Source organism: Salmo salar, chromosome ssa02, assembly GCF_905237065.1.
Source record: "Salmo salar chromosome ssa02, Ssal_v3.1, whole genome shotgun sequence".
In the NCBI taxonomy this organism is placed as follows: domain Eukaryota; kingdom Metazoa; phylum Chordata; class Actinopteri; order Salmoniformes; family Salmonidae; genus Salmo; species Salmo salar.
Genome location: NC_059443.1, coordinates 67,920,295 through 67,937,576, shown reverse-complemented (window position 1 = coordinate 67,937,576; position 17,282 = coordinate 67,920,295). Strand labels below are relative to the sequence as shown.

Below are 17,282 nucleotides of genomic sequence, written 5' to 3'. Positions count from 1 at the left end.
GACAACTGGGTGAAAGTGTTGTGGTCAGATGAGACCAAAATGGAGCTCTTTGGCATCAACTCAACTCGCCGTGTTTGGAGGAGGAGGAATGCTGCCTATGACCCCAAGATCCCCATCCCCACCGTCAAACATGGAGGTGGAAACATTATGCTTTTGGGGTGTTTTTCTGCTAAGGGGACAGGACAACTTCACCGCATCAAAGGGACGATGGACGGGGCCATGTACCGTCAAATCTTGGGTGAGAACCTCCTTCCCTCAGCCAGGGCATTGAAAATGGGTCGTGGATGGGTATTCCAGCATGACAATGACCCAAAACACACGGCCAAGGCAACAAAGGAGTGGCTCAAGAAGAAGCACATTAAGGTCCTGGAGTGGCCTAGCCAGTCTCCAGACCTTAATCCTATAGACAATCTGTGGAGGGAGCTGAAGGTTCGAGTTGCCAAACGTCAGCCTCGAAACCTTAATGACTTGGAGAAGATCTGCAAAGAGGAGTGGGACAAAATCCCTCCTGAGATGTGTGCAAACCTGGTGGCCAACTACAAGAAACGTCTGACCTCAGTGATTGCCAACAAGGGTTGAGCCACCAAGTACTAAGTCATGTTTTGCAGAGGGGTCAAATACTTATTTCCCTCATTAAAATGCAAATCAATTTATAACATTTTTGAAATATGTTTTTCTGGATTTTTGTTGTTGTTATTCTGTCTCTCACTGTTCAAATGAACCTACAATTAAAATTATAGACTGATCATTTCTTTGTCAGTGGGCAAACGTACAAAATCAGCAGGGGATCAAATACTTTTTTCCCTCACTGTATAAATAACTTTTGGGCCTTGTTGACTAAACTGTAATGTTAATTTAAAAACACTAGAGGGCGTTTTGGTGCAATTTATCCAGGAGGAACCGTTTTTTTTCCCTCAGCCTGTTTTTGATTAATTCTGTTCAACGTGTCAATAACCACTTTGTGGAAGTCTATTTATACATTACACACAATACAATAGCCTACTCGTCATTTTGTTTGATTATAAAAATTGTTTCGTTTTCAAGTAAAACACTTCTTTAGTGTAACTGTAACATAAATCTACATTGAGGCAGCTGCTACATCATTGCGGAAACGTCCACTTCTGTTCTGCAAGTAGGCTCGAGCCTATAATGTGACGCGAGAGAGAGAGGGGTGTGTTGCAACAAGATAATCTTGACTGTCACTTTACATTATTGAGCTGTGGAGTTTGCATGGATGACACCGGTTTGGTACTTTGTCATGTTTAAATACCTGTAGTCTATAGGGTCCGTAGGCTATCGAGTTTGACCGTTTCTCCTGTGTGCCAATGACCAATTGCCAAATGGGTAAGTTCACTTTTTAAGTTGTTATTGCACTTCAATTCACGGTCTAAAATGTTATTCTCACCTGTGAATAGAAGCATTGCTACCAAAAGTAATCATAGTGGTAGACATTTTTATCTTGAATTACCCTACCTGTTTATAACATTATTTAAAAAATGTTCTACAAATTAGTGTACGTTTTCATGGTCTTGCAAGAGGAACTATTTCCTTTCCTTCCTTTCCACTGACATCACTCCTGTTTCGAAAGACTGAAGAATGACCATGACAGAATGGGGAATGGTGACACCTTTATGAATGAACGACTACTTCATGCTCAGTTGTCATGACACCTAAAAGGATGGAGGATTTATTGTAGCCTGAGCGACAGTCTGTTTGTGCTATCATACCAAGTCCTTGTCACTCATTGCCATGCTATAGCCAGGAGTTGGCTGGGACCTGGCTTGTTTTATTATGTGTTAGGAGATTCGATTTGATTTGTTAGGATTGGCGACATTTGAAATCCTTACATAAATGTGGCATCTCCAAACTTCATTTCCTTGAGATACAAAAAGGTTATTATGTAGCTAAATTGCATTTCTTGTTAAAATGCATTGTAAATGATTACATAAATATGTCATCCCAAAACTTCATTCCATGGAGTTACACAGATTATTCTGTAGCTAAATAGTATTTTGGTCATGTCAGTGTGTGTATTTCGGGTCATATTACAGGCTGTAGGAAGGGTGTTGAACAGAGGACTAGTGGTTAGCTGTTTAACAGCAGTATAATAGCCTGTATCTAACACTAACTAACCAAAACTGCTGCTTGTTGATATTTTTCTTTAACCTCTTAAGTTAGGGCCAACACCCTTCTCTGGTTCGCATGGATGCATGTCTACACACACACACACACACACACACACACACACACACACACACACACACACACACACACACACACACACACACACACACACACACACACACACACACACACACACACACACAGTTACATCCCCCCACAACAATACTATGGCTCATGGTTGACATGCTTGGATGAAGATTAACAACGTGAGTTTGGTTAGACTTACAAAAGCTCTTTTCAGTTCTTTTATATTCCTCCTAATGCATTACTTTTCACAGCTTCACCAACATATAGAAAACACCGGAACATTGTGTGTATAAATGTCTAGCCTACTATAACTAAACTGGGTAATATCACATTCACTATCGCATTAACACAGTAGCTCATGCATTTGTATACCACACACAAAGTTTGGAGCCCGAGAGCTCATCAGGTAGGAGTATAGACAGACAGTTGTGGGATGAAGGGTTGTGAAAGAGAGAGTGGAAACACAATGTGACGGGATACCTGTGTGCTGTATCTGAAGGAGATGGAGATGGAGTTCCTATGAACGATACTAGTCCTATTCTGGCCTTCTTCCTGTTCATTTGATGCTAAATCTCTCCTGTGGCCGGTTCAGTGGTTTGCCTGTAATGTGTTTTTCATATGGTTAAGCTTATCTTGCAGATGTACGTAACATGGATTTGTTTTTAACTGTAGGCCATCTGATGAGATGTTGTGGACTTCTGGTGCTTTTGAACGGACGCTTCTTCCTCCTCCATTTTCCTCCTCTTTTTTGTCATCATCCTCCTCATATTCTTCTTCTTCTTCTCTTTCTTCTCTTCTTTTTCAATCCACTCTCCTCCCTCTTCCTCCATCTCTTCTCTCCTTCTCTTTCTCCATCTCCTTCTCTTCATCTCCTTCTCTTCTCCCCCCTCCATCTCCTTCTCTTCTCCCCTGTCTTCAGATAATAACCCTCCTGTTGTCATGTCTCCACTACAGTGTCTTCAGATAATAACCCTCCTGTTGTTGTGTCTCCACTACAGTATCTTCAGATAATAACCCTCCTGTTGTCGTGTCTCCACTACAGTGTCTTCAGATAATAACCCTCCTGTTGTCGTGTCTCCACTACAGTGTCTTCAGATAATAACCCTCCTGTTGTCGTGTCTCCACTACAGTGTCTTCAGATAATAACCCCCTGTTGTCGTGTCTCCACTACAGTGTCTTCAGATAATAACCCTCCTGTTGTCGTGTCTCCACTACAGTGTCTTCAGATAATAACCCTCCTGTTGTCGTGTCTCCACTACAGTGTCTTCAGATAATAACCCCCCTGTTGTCGTGTCTCCACTACAGTGTCTTCAGATAATAACCCTCCTGTTGTCGTGTCTCCACTACAGTGTCTTCAGATAATAACCCTCCTGTTGTCGTGTCTCCACTACAGTTTCTTCAGATTTCACTGCAGACGAGAGGTTGGAGATCGAGAGCATGAAGATGCATAAGAAAGACCTGCTTGAGGACATCCAGGTAAACACACACACACACACACACACACACACACACACACACACACACACACACACACACACACACACACACACACACACACACACACACACACACACACACACACACACACACACACACACACACACACACACACGTCTATGGTCTATGAATCACCCTTGTCTGAACATCCTTTTCCAGAAGCTAAAGATGGAGATTGACAAAGTCATGGCGGAAGTTCAAGACTTTGAGTCTACAGAGGAGAAGTGAGTGGTCTTTAATATTTTATCCTTCCTAAACCATTATCACTGTTCCTCTTTTTTTAACCATTAGGCTTGTGCATTCCCTATTCATTCCCTATTCATTCCCTATTCATTCCCTATTCACCCCCTATTCACCCCCTATTCATTCCCTATTCACCCCCTATTCATCCCCTAATCTGTTTATTCCTTATCCACCCTTTTCATATTTATGTTTTATCCTTTATTGACTATGTTGTCATCTTTTCTGAATGCATTATTCCTTGCTGATGAATCAGTTATTCACTAGCTGAACATGTCTTATTATTTCCTGTCCTGTAGCTAACAAACCATACAATGAATTACACCTACCTACTTCAGTGCATCGTATTTGTTTACAAGGTCATTTGTTAAGAAGGCAATCTGTTGTTGTTTTCTCTCTGTGCAGCAAAGTCCTTGAGAAAGGAAAGCAGTTCTCAAGCGGGAAGAAGAAATTCAACATGGACCCTAAAAAGGTGAGTGAACAAATGGCCTGTCATCATGAGAGAGAGAGAGAGAGAGAGAGAGAGAGAGAGAGAGAAAGTCAGAGAGAGGCAAGTCGCGAGAGCAAACCGCATCCTGTCCCCTCTGAGTGGGGGGAGGAAATGTTGGGAGGGGGGGTTAGGAGCATGTGAGACCACCTACAAGTACACAGACACACTGAAGCCATGATGACATCATACTTGACCTATGAAACACAGCTCTGTATAGGTAGGTTGTGGCTGGAACAAATGATTAATTTTTCCTCAATTCTTACAAGGTGTAGTCTGAGAGAGTGGTATAGTCCACTCATATCACCTTTGAATGTTTGGACACAGGAAAGTGGTTTGTTTGTTTGTTTGTTTGTTTGTTTGTTTGTTTGTGTTTGTGTGTGTGTGTGTGTGTGTGTGTGTGTGTGTGTGTGTGTGTGTGTGTGTGTGTGTGTGTGTGTGTGTGTGTGTGTGTGTGTGTGTGTGTGTGTGTGTGTGTGTCTGAGCCACCTTCTCAGGACAAACAGAGGCTCCACTATGGGCTTCCTTTCTGACAGGAAGATGCATCTCTCATAACATGTACACTATACAGCCAGCAGCAATGCATTGTGTGTGTCTCATCAAGACAACGCACTGTGGTTAAAGTTCAACCACAGCATCATAGTTCATAGCTATGACAACCATCTCACAACTTGCATCTGTTGTCACCGGGTACCTTCGATTCTCCTGGACTAGATACAGAGTTAGGTAAAGAACACCAGCTATCTAAGTCAGGGAAAGACATTGGTGGATTGTAAGGTGATGTCTGAAGTTAAATCGTGTGTTACTGCTGGTCTGGTACAAAACCCTGCACTTGCCACTAGCTCTCCAAGACTAGTGCTCTAGTGGCTAAAGCTATTTACAACCAGTATATCACCAGGGCTAGGGTTGGTGACCACTGCTCTAGTGGCTAAAGCTATTTACAACCAGTAGATTACCAAGGCTAGGGTTGGTGACCACTGCTCTAATGGCTAAAGCTATTTAAAACCAATAGATTACCAAGACTAGGGTTGGTGACCACTGCTCTAGTGGCTAAAGCTATTTACAACCAGTAGATCACCAGGGCTAGGGTTGGTGACCACTGCTCTAGTGTCTAAAGCTATTTACAACCAGTAGATTACCAGGACTAGGGTTGGTGACCACTGCTCTAGTGTCTAAAGCTATTTACAACCAGTAGATTACCAGGACTAGGGTTGGTGACCACTGCTCTAGTGTCTAAAGCTATTTACAACCAGTAGATCTCCAAGACTAGGGTTGGTGACCACTGCTCTAGTGGCTAAAGCTATTTACAACCAGTAGATCACCAGGACTAGGGTTGGTGACCACTGCTCTAATGGCTAAAGCTATTTACAGCCAGTAGATCTCCAAGACTAGGGTTGGTGACCACTGCTCTAATGGCTAAAGTTATTTACAACCAATAGATTACCAAGGCTAGGGTTGGTGACCACTGCTCTAGTGGCTAAAGCTATTTACAACCAGTAGATTACCAAGACTAGGGTTGGTGACCACTGCTCTAGTGGCTAAAGCTATTTACAACCAGTAGATTACCAAGGCTAGGGTTGGTGACCACTGCTCTAGTGGCTAAAGCTATTTACAACCAGTAGATTACCAAGACTAGGGTTGTTGACCACTGCTCTAGTGGCTAAAGCTATTTACAACCAGTAGATTACCAGGACTAGGGTTGGTGACCACTGCTCTAGTGGCTAAAGCTATTTACAACCAGTAGATTACCAAGACTAGGGTTGGTGACCACTGCTCTAGTGGCTAAAGCTATTTACAACCAGTAGATTACCAAGACTAGGGTTGTTGACCACTGCTCTAGTGGCTAAAGCTATTTCCAAACAATAGATTACCAAGACTAGGGTTGTTGACCACTGCTCTAATGGCTAAAGCTATTTACAACCAGTAGATTACCAAGACTAGGGTTGGTGACCACTGCTCTAGTGGCTAAATCATTTTACAACCAGTAGATTACCAAGACTAGGGTTGGTGACCACTGCTCTCGTGGCTAAAGCTATTTACAACCAGTAGATTACCAAGACTAGGGTTGTTGACCACTGCTCTAGTGTCTAAAGCTATTTACAACCAATAGATTACCAAGACTAGGGTTGGTAACCACTGCTCTAGTGGCTAAAGCTATTTCCAACCAGTAGATTACCAAGACTAGGGTTGGTGACCACTGCTCTAGTGGCTAAAGCTATTTACAACCAGTAGATACTCCAAGACTAGGGTTGGTGACCACTGCTCTAGTGGCTAAAGCTATTTACAACCAGTAGATTACCAGGGCTCGGGTTGGTGACCACTGCTCTAGTGGCTAAAGCTATTTACAACCAGTAGATTACCAAGACTAGGGTTGTTGACCACTGCTCTAGTGGCTAAAGCTATTTACAACCAGTAGATTACCAGGGCTAGGGTTGGTGACCACTGCTCTAGTGGCTAAAGCTATTTACAACCAGTAGATTACCAAGACTAGGGTTGGTGACCACTGCTCTAGTGGCTAAAGCTATTTACAACCAGTAGATTACCAGGGCTAGGGTTGGTGACCACTGCTCTAGTGGCTAAAGCTATTTACAACCAATAGATTACTAAGACTAGGGTTGTTGACCACTGCTCTAGTGGCTAAAGCTATTTACAACCAGTAGATCACCAGGGCTAGGGTTGGTGACCACTGCTCTAGTGGCTAAAGCTATTTACAACCAGTAGATTACCAAGACTAGGGTTGGTGACCACTGCTCTAGTGGCTAAAGCTATTTACAACCAGTAGATTACCAGGGCTAGGGTTGGTGACCACTGCTCTAGTGGCTAAAGCTATTTACAACCAGTAGATTACCAAGACTAGGGTTGTTGACCACTGCTCTAGTGTCTAAAGCTATTTACAACCAGTAGATTACCAGGACTAAAGTTGGTGACCACTGCTCTAGTGTCTAAAGCTATTTACAACGAGTAGATCTCCAAGACTAGGGTTGGTGACCACTGCTCTAATGGCTAAAGCTATTTACAACCAATAGATTACCAAGACTAGGGTTGGTGACCACTGCTCTAGTGGCTAAAGCTATTTACAACCAGTAGATTACCAAGACTAGGGTTGGTGACCACTGCTCTAGTGGCTAAAGCTATTTACAACCAGTAGATTACCAAGACTAGGGTTGGTGACCACTGCTCTAGTGTCTAAAGCTATTTACAACCAGTAGATTACCAAGACTAGGGTTGGTGACCACTGCTCTAGTGGCTAAAGCTATTTACAACCAGTAGATTACCAAGACTAGGGTTGGTGACCACTGCTCTAGTGGCTAAATCTATTTACAACCAATAGATTACCAAGACTAGGGTTGGTGACCACTGCTCTAGTGTCTAAAGCTATTTACAACCAGTAGATCTCCAAGACTAGGGTTGGTGACCACTGCTCTAGTGTCTAAAGCTATTTACAACCAGTAGATTACCAAGACTAGGGTTGGTGACCACTGCTCTAGTGGCTAAAGCTATTTACAACCAGTAGATTACTAAGACTAGGGTTGTTGACCACTGCTCTAGTGGCTAAAGCTATTTACAACCAGTAGATTACCAGGGCTAGGGTTGGTGACCACTGCTCTAGTGGCTAAAGCTATTTACAACCAGTAGATTACCAAGACTAGGGTTGGTGACCACTGCTCTAGTGGCTAAAGCTATTTACAACCAGTAGATTACCAAGACTAGGGTTGGTGACCACTGCTCTAGTGGCTAAAGCTATTTACAACCAGTAGATTACCAGGGCTAGGGTTGGCGACCACTGCTCTAGTGGCTAAAGCTATTTACAACCAGTAGATTACCAAGACTAGGGTTGGTGACCACTGCTCTAGTGACTAAAGCTATTTACAACCAGTAGATTACCAAGACTAGGGTTGGTGACCACTGCTCTAGTGGCTAAAGCTATTTACAACCAGTAGATTACCAAGACTAGGGTTGGTGACCACTGCTCTAGTGGCTAAAGCTATTTACAACCAATAGATTACCAAGACTAGGGTTGGTGACCACTGCTCTAGTGTCTAAAGCTATTTACAACCAGTAGATCTCCAAGACTAGGGTTGGTGACCACTGCTCTAGTGGCTAAAGCTATTTACAACCAGTAGATTACCAAGACTAGGGTTGGTGACCACTGCTCTAGTGGCTAAAGCTATTTACAACCAATAGATTACTAAGACTAGTGTTGTTGACCACTGCTCTAGTGGCAAAATCTATTTACAACCAGTAGATTACCAGGGCTAGGGTTGGTGACCACTGCTCTAGTGTCTAAAGCTATTTATAACCAGTAGATTACCAAGACTAGGGTTGGTGACCACTGCTCTAGTGGCTAAAGCTATTTACAACCAGTAGATCTCCAAGACTAGGGTTGGTGACCACTGCTCTAGTGGCTAAAGCTATTTACAACCAGTAGATTACCAAGACTAGGGTTGGTGACCACTGCTCTAGTGGCTAAAGCTATTTACAACCAATAGATTACCAAGACTAGGGTTGGTGACCACTGCTCTAGTGGCAAAAGCTATTTACAACCAGTAGATTACCAGGGCTAGGGTTGGTGACCACTGCTCTAGTGGCTAAAGCTATTTACAACCAGTAGATTACCAAGACTAGGGTTGGTGACCACTGCTCTAGTGGCTAAAGCTATTTACAACCAGTAGATTACCAAGGCTAGGGTTGGTGACCACTGCTCTAGTGGCTAAAGCTATTTACAACCAGTAGATTACCAAGACTAGGGATGGTGACCACTGCTCTAGTGGCTAAAGCTATTTACAACCAGTAGATTACCAGGACTAGGGTTGGTGACCACTGCTCTAGTGGCTAAAGCTATTTACAACCAGTAGATTACCAAGACTAGGGTTGGTGACCACTTCTCTAATGGCTGAAGCTATTTACAACCAATAGATTACCAAGACTAGGGTTGGTAACCACTGCTCTAGTGGCTAAAGCTATTTACAACCAGTAGATTACCAAGACTAGGGTTGTTGACCACTGCTCTAGTGGCTAAAGCTATTTACAACCAGTAGATTACCAAGACTAGGGTTGGTGACCACTGCTCTAGTGGCTAAAGCTATTTACAACCAGTAGATTACCAAGACTAGGGTTGGTGACCACTGCTCTAGTGGCTAAAGCTATTTACGAACCAGTAGATTACCAAGACTAGGTTGGTGACCACTGCTCTAGTGTCTAAAGCTATTTACAACCAGTAGATCTCCAAGACTAGGGTTGGTGACCACTGCTCTAGTGGCTAAAGCTATTTACAACCAATAGATTACTAGGGCTAGGGTTCGCGACCACTACTCTAGTGGCTAAAGCTATTTACAACCAGTAGATTACCAAGACTAGGGTTGGTGACAACTGCTCTAGTGTCTAAAGCTATTTACAACCAGTAGATTACCAAGACTAGGGTTGGTGACCACTGCTCTAGTGGCTAAAGCTATTTACAACCAGTAGATTACCAAGACTAGGGTTGTTGACCACTGCTCTAGTGGCTAAAGCTATTTACAACCAGTAGATTACCAGGGCTAGGGTTGGTGACCACTGCTCTAGTGGCTAAAGCTATTTACAACCAGTAGATTACCAAGACTAGGGTTGGTGACCACTGCTCTAGTGGCTAAAGCTATTTACAACCAGTAGATTACCAGGGCTAGGGTTGGTGACCACTGCTCTAGTGGCTAAAGCTATTTACAACCAATAGATTACTAAGACTAGGGTTGTTGACCACTGCTCTAGTGGCTAAAGCTATTTACAACCAGTAGATCACCAGGGCTAGGGTTGGTGACCACTGCTCTAGTGGCTAAAGCTATTTACAACCAGTAGATTACCAAGACTAGGGTTGGTGACCACTGCTCTAGTGGCTAAAGCTATTTACAACCAGTAGATTACCAGGACTAGGGTTGGTGACCACTGCTCTAGTGTTTAAAGCTATTTACAACCAGTAGATTACCATGACTAGGGTTGGTGACCACTGCTCTAGTGTCTAAAGCTATTTACAACCAGTAGATTACCAGGACTAGGGTTGGTGACCACTGCTCTTGTGTCTAAAGCTATTTACAACGAGTAGATCTCCAAGACTAGGGTTGGTGACCACTGCTCTAATGGCTAAAGCTATTTACAACCAATAGATTACCAAGACTAGGGTTGGTGACCACTGCTCTAGTGGCTAAAGCTATTTACAACCAGTAGATTACCAAGACTAGGGTTGGTGACCACTGCTCTAGTGTCTAAAGCTATTTACAACCAGTAGATCTCCAAGACTAGGGTTGGTGACCACTGCTCTAGTGTCTAAAGCTATTTACAACCAGTAGATTACCAAGACTCGGGTTGGTGACCACTGCTCTAGTGGCTAAAGCTATTTACAACCACTAGATTACTAAGACTAGGGTTGTTGACCACTGCTCTAGTGGCTAAATCTATTTACAACCAATAGATTACCAAGACTAGGGTTGGTGACCACTGCTCTAGTGTCTAAAGCTATTTACAACCAGTAGATCTCCAAGACTAGGGTTGGTGACCACTGCTCTAGTGTCTAAAGCTATTTACAACCAGTAGATTACCAAGACTCGGGTTGGTGACCACTGCTCTAGTGGCTAAAGCTATTTACAACCAATAGATTACTAAGACTAGGGTTGTTGACCACTGCTCTAGTGGCTAAAGCTATTTACAACCAGTAGATTACCAGGGCTAGGGTTGGTGACCACTGCTCTAGTGGCTAAAGCTATTTACAACCAGTAGATTACCAAGACTAGGGTTGGTGACCACTGCTCTAGTGGCTAAAGCTATTTACAACCAGTAGATTACCAGGGCTAGGGTTGGTGACCACTGCTCTAGTGGCTAAAGCTATTTACAACCAATAGATTACCAGGGCTAGGGTTCGCGACCACTGCTCTAGTGGCTAAAGCTATTTACAACCAATAGATTACTAAGACTAGGGTTGTTGATGCACTGCTCTAGTGACTAAAGCTATTTACAACCAGTAGATTACCAAGACTAGGGTTGGTGACCACTGCTCTAGTGGCTAAAGCTATTTACAACCAATAGATTACTAAGACTAGGGTTGTTGACCACTGCTCTAGTGGCTAAAGCTATTTACAACCAGTAGATTACCAAGACTAGGGTTGGTGACCACTGCTCTAGTGGCTAAAGCTATTTACAACCAGTAGATCTCCAAGACTAGGGTTGGTGACCACTGCTCTACTGGCTAAAGCTATTTACAACCAGTAGATTACCAAGACTAGGGTTGGTGACCACTGCTCTAGTGGCTAAAGCTATTTACACCAATAGTTTACTAAGACTAGGGTTGTTGACCACTGCTCTAGTGGCAAAAGCTATTTACAACCAGTAGATTACCAGGGCTAGGGTTGGTGACCACTGCTCTAGTGGCTAAAGCTATTTACAACCAGTAGATTACCAAGACTAGGGTTGGTGACCACTGCTCTAGTGGCTAAAGCTATTTACAACCAGTAGATTACCAGGGCTAGGGTTGGTGACCACTGCTCTAGTGGCTAAAGCTATTTACAACCAATAGATTACCAAGACTAGGGTTGTTGACCACTGCTCTAGTGGCTAAAGCTATTTACAACCAGTAGATTACCAGGACTAGGGTTGGTGACCACTGCTCTAGTGTCTAAAGCTATTTACAACCAATAGATTACCAAGACTAGGGTTGGTAACCACTGCTCTAGTGGCTAAAGCTATTTCCAACCAGTAGATTACCAAGACTAGGGTTGTTGACCACTGCTCTAGTGGCTAAAGCTATTTACAACCAGTAGATTACCAAGACTAGGGTTGGTGACCACTGCTCTCGTGGCTAAAGCTATTTACAACCAATAGATTACCAAGACTAGGGTTGGTAACCACTGCTCTAGTGGCTAAAGCTATTTACAACCAGTAGATTACCAAGACTAGGGTTGTTGACCACTGCTCTCGTGGCTAAAGCTATTTCGAACCAATAGATTACCAAGACTAGGATTGGTGACCACTGCTCTAGTGTCTAATGCTATTTACAACCAGTAGATCTCCAAGACTAGGCTTGGTGACCACTGCTCTAATGGCTAAAGCTATTTACAACCAGTAGATTACCAAGACTAGGGTTGGTGACCACTGCTCTAGTGGCTAAAGCTATTTACAACCAGTAGATCTCCAAGACTAGGGTTGGTGACAACTGCTCTAATGGCTAAAGCTATTTACAACCAGTAGATTACCAAGACTCGGGATGGTGACCACTGCTCTAGTGGCTAAAGCTATTTACAACCAATAGATTAATAAGACTAGGGTTGTTGACCACTGCTCTAGTGGCTAAAGCTATTTACAACCAGTAGATTACCAGGGCTAGGGTTGGTGACCACTGCTCTAGTGGCTAAAGCTATTTACAACCAGTAGATTACCAAGACTAGGGTTGGTGACCACTGCTCTAGTGGCTAAAGCTATTTACAACCAGTAGATTACCAGGGCTAGGGTTGGTGACCACTGCTCTAGTGGCTAAAGCTATTTACAACCAATAGATTACTAAGACTAGGGTTGTTGACCACTGCTCTAGTGGCTAAAGCTATTTACAACCAGTAGATCACCAGGGCTAGGGTTGTTGACCACTGCTCTAGTGGCTAAAGCTATTTACAACCAGTAGATTACCAAGACTAGGGTTGGTGACCACTGCTCTAGTGGCTAAAGCTATTTACAACCAGTAGATTACCAGGACTAGGGTTGGTGCCCACTGCTCTAGTGTTTAAAGCTATTTACAACCAGTAGATTACCATGACTAGGGTTGGTGACCACTGCTCTAGTGTCTAAAGCTATTTACAACCAGTAGATTACCAGGACTAGGGTTGGTGACCACTGCTCTAGTGTCTAAAGCTATTTACAATGAGTAGATCTCCAAGACTAGGGTTGGTGACCACTGCTCTAATGGCTAAAGCTATTTACAACCAGTAGATTACCAAGACTAGGGTCGGTGACCACTGCTCTAGTGGCTAAAGCTATTTACAACCAATAGATTACCAAGACTAGGGTTGGTGACAACTGCTCTAGTGTCTAAAGCTATTTACAACCAGTAGATCTCCAAGACTAGGGTTGGTGACCACTGCTCTAGTGTCTAAAGCTATTTACAACCAGTAGATTACCAAGACTCGGGTTGGTGACCACTGCTCTAGTGGCTAAAGCTATTTACAACCAATAGATTACTAAGACTAGGGTTGTTGACCACTGCTCTAGTGGCTAAATCTATTTACAACCAATAGATTACCAAGACTAGGGTTGGTGACCACTGCTCTAGTGTCTAAAGCTATTTACAACCAGTAGATCTCCAAGACTAGGGTTGGTGACCACTGCTCTAGTGTCTAAAGCTATTTACAACCAGTAGATTACCAAGACTCGGGTTGGTGACCACTGCTCTAGTGGCTAAAGCTATTTACAACCAATAGATTACTAAGACTAGGGTTGTTGACCACTGCTCTAGTGGCTAAAGCTATTTACAACCAGTAGATTACCAGGGCTAGGGTTGGTGACCACTGCTCTAGTGGCTAAAGCTATTTACAACCAGTAGATTACCAAGACTAGGGTTGGTGACCACTGCTCTAGTGGCTAAAGCTATTTACAACCAGTAGATTACCAGGGCTAGGGTTGGTGACCACTGCTCTAGTGGCTAAAGCTATTTACAACCAATAGATTACCAGGGCTAGGGTTCGCGACCACTGCTCTAGTGGCTAAAGCTATTTACAACCAATAGACTACTAAGACTAGGGTTGTTGATGCACTGCTCTAGTGACTAAAGCTATTTACAACCAGTAGATTACCAAGACTAGGGTTGTTGACCACTGCTCTAGTGGCTAAAGCTATTTACAACCAGTAGATTACCAAGACTAGGGTTGGTGACCACTGCTCTAGTGTCTAAAGCTATTTACAACCAGTAGATCTCCAAGACTAGGGTTGGTGACCACTGCTCTACTGGCTAAAGCTATTTACAACCAGTAGATTACCAAGACTAGGGTTGGTGACCACTGCTCTAGTGGCTAAAGCTATTTACACCAATAGTTTACTAAGACTAGGGTTGTTGACCACTGCTCTAGTGGCAAAAGCTATTTACAACCAGTAGATTACCATGGCTAGGGTTGGTGACCACTGCTCTAGTGGCTAAAGCTATTTACAACCAGTAGATTACCAAGACTAGGGTTGGTGACCACTGCTCAAGTGCCTAAAGCTATTTACAACCAGTAGATTACCAGGGCTAGGGTTGGTGACCACTGCTCTAGTGGCTAAAGCTATTTACAACCAGTAGATTACCAAGACTAGGGTTGTTGACCACTGCTCTAGTGGCTAAAGCTATTTACAACCAGTAGATTACCAGGGCTAGGGTTGGTGACCACTGCTCTAGTGGCTAAAGCTATTTACAACCAATAGATTACCAAGACTAGGGTTGGTAACCACTGCTCTAGTGGCTAAAGCTATTTACAACCAGTAGATTACCAAGACTAGGGTTGTTGACCACTGCTCTAGTGGCTAAAGCTATTTACAACCAGTAGATTACCAAGACTAGGGTTGGTGACCACTGCTCTAGTGGCTAAAGCTATTTACAACCAGTAGATTACCAAGACTAGGGTTGGTGACCACTGCTCTAGTGGCTAAAGCTATTTACAACCAGTAGATTACCAAGACTAGGGTTGTTGACCACTGCTCTAGTGGCTAAAGCTATTTACAACCAATAGATTACCAAGACTAGGGTTGGTGACCACTGCTCTAGTGTCTAAAGCTATTTACAACCAGTAGATCTCCAAGACTAGGCTTGGTGACCTCTGCTCTAATGGCTAAAGCTATTTACAACCAGTAGATCACCAAGACTAGGGTTGGTGACAACTGCTCTAGTGGCTAAAGCTATTTACAACCAGTAGATTACTAAGACTAGGGTTGGTGACCACTGCTCTAGTGGCTAAAGCTATTTACAACCAGTAGATTACCAGGGCTAGGGTTGGTGACCACTGCTCTAGTGGCTAAAGCTATTTACAACCAGTAGATTACCAAGACTAGGGTTGGTGACCACTGCTCTAGTGGCTAAAGCTATTTACAACCAGTAGATTAGCAGGACTAGGGTTGGTGACCACTGCTCTAGTGGCTAAAGCTATTTACAACCAGTAGATTACCAAGACTAGGGTTGGTGACCACTGCTCTAGTGGCTAAAGCTATTTACAACCAGTAGATTACCAAGACTAGGGTTGGTGACCACTGCTCTAGTGGCTAAATGCTATTTACAACCAGTAGATCTCCAAGACTAGGCTTGGTGACCACTGCTCTAGTGGCTAAAGCTATTTACAACCAGTAGATTACCAAGACTAGGGTTGGTGACCACTGCTCTAGTGGCTAAAGCTATTTACAACCAGTAGATTCCAAGACTAGGGTTGGTGACAACTGCTCTAATGGCTAAAGCTATTTACAACCAGTAGATTACCAAGACTAGGGTTGGTGACCACTGCTCTAGTGGCTAAAGCTATTTACAACCAATAGATTACTAAGACTAGGGTTGTTGACCACTGCTCTAGTGGCTAAAGCTATTTACAACCAGTAGATTACCAGGGCTAGGGTTGGTGACCACTGCTCTAGTGGCTAAAGCTATTTACAACCAGTAGATTACCAAGACTAGGGTTGGTGACCACTGCTCTAGTGGCTAAAGCTATTTACAACCAGTAGATTACCAGGGCTAGGGTGGGTGACCACTGCTCTAGTGGCTAAAGCTATTTACAACCAATAGATTACCAGGGCTAGGGTTGGCGACCACTGCTCTAGTGGCTAAAGCTATTTACAACCAATAGATTACTAAGACTAGGGTTGTTGGCCACTGCTCTAGTGGCTAAAGCTATTTACAACCAGTAGATTACCAAGACTAAGGTTGGTGACCACTGCTCTAGTGTCTAAAGCTATTTAGAACCAGTAGATCTCCAAGACTAGGGTTGGTGACCACTGATCTACTGGCTAAAGCTATTTACAACCAGTAGATTACCAAGACTAGGGTTGGTGACCACTGCTCTAGTGGCTAAAGCTATTTACAACCAATAGATTACTAAGACTAGGGTTGTTGACCACTGCTCTAGTGGCTAAAGCTATTTACAACCAGTAGATTACCAGGGCTAGGGTTGGTGACCACTGCTCTAGTGGCTAAAGCTATTTACAACCAGTAGATTACCAAGACTAGGGTTGGTGACCACTGCTCTAGTGGCTAAAGCTATTTACAACCAGTAGATTACCAAGACTAGGGTTGGTGACCACTGCTCTAGTGGCTAAAGCTATTTACAACCAATAGATTACCAAGACTAGGGTTGGTGACCACTGCTCTAGTGGCTAAAGCTATTTACAACCAGTAGATTACCAAGACTAGGGTTGGTGACCACTGCTCTAGTGGCTAAAGCTATTTACAACCAGTAGATTACTAAGACTAGGGTTGTTGACCAGTGCTCTAGTGGCTAAATCTATTTACAACCAATAGATTACCAAGACTCGGGTTGGTGACCACTGCTCTAGTGGCTAAAGCTATTTACAACCAATAGATTACCAAGACTAGGGTTGGTGACCACTGCTCAAGTGCCTAAAGCTATTTACAACCAGTAGATCACCAGGGCTAGGGTTGGTGACCACTGCTCTAGTGGCTAAAGCTATTTACAACCAGTAGATTACCAAGACTAGGGTTGGTGACCACTGCTCTAGTGGCTAAAGCTATTTACAACCAGTAGATTACCAGGGCTAGGGTTGGTGACCACTGCTCTAGTGGCTAAAGCTATTTACAACCAGTAGATTACCAAGACTAGGGTTGGTGACCACTGCTCTAGTGGCTAAAGCAATTTACAACCAGTAG

At 43.4% G+C, this 17,282-nt stretch overlaps 1 protein-coding gene across 1 annotated transcript in view; it reads left to right on the top strand.

Annotated features, from left to right (window-relative positions):
* Positions 1–1,094: 1,094 nt before the first annotated feature.
* The window catches only part of LOC106593908 (cytohesin-4), an 86,318-nt gene continuing 70,130 nt past the window's right edge, over positions 1,095–17,282 (top strand). Inside the window, exons 1-4 of the mRNA XM_045708430.1 lie at positions 1,095–1,344; positions 3,605–3,687; positions 3,868–3,932; positions 4,354–4,420. Of these exons, the coding sequence (XP_045564386.1) occupies positions 1,326–1,344; positions 3,605–3,687; positions 3,868–3,932; positions 4,354–4,420 (234 nt within the window). The 5' untranslated portion in view covers positions 1,095–1,325. The remainder of the gene's footprint in view (positions 1,345–3,604; positions 3,688–3,867; positions 3,933–4,353; positions 4,421–17,282) is intronic.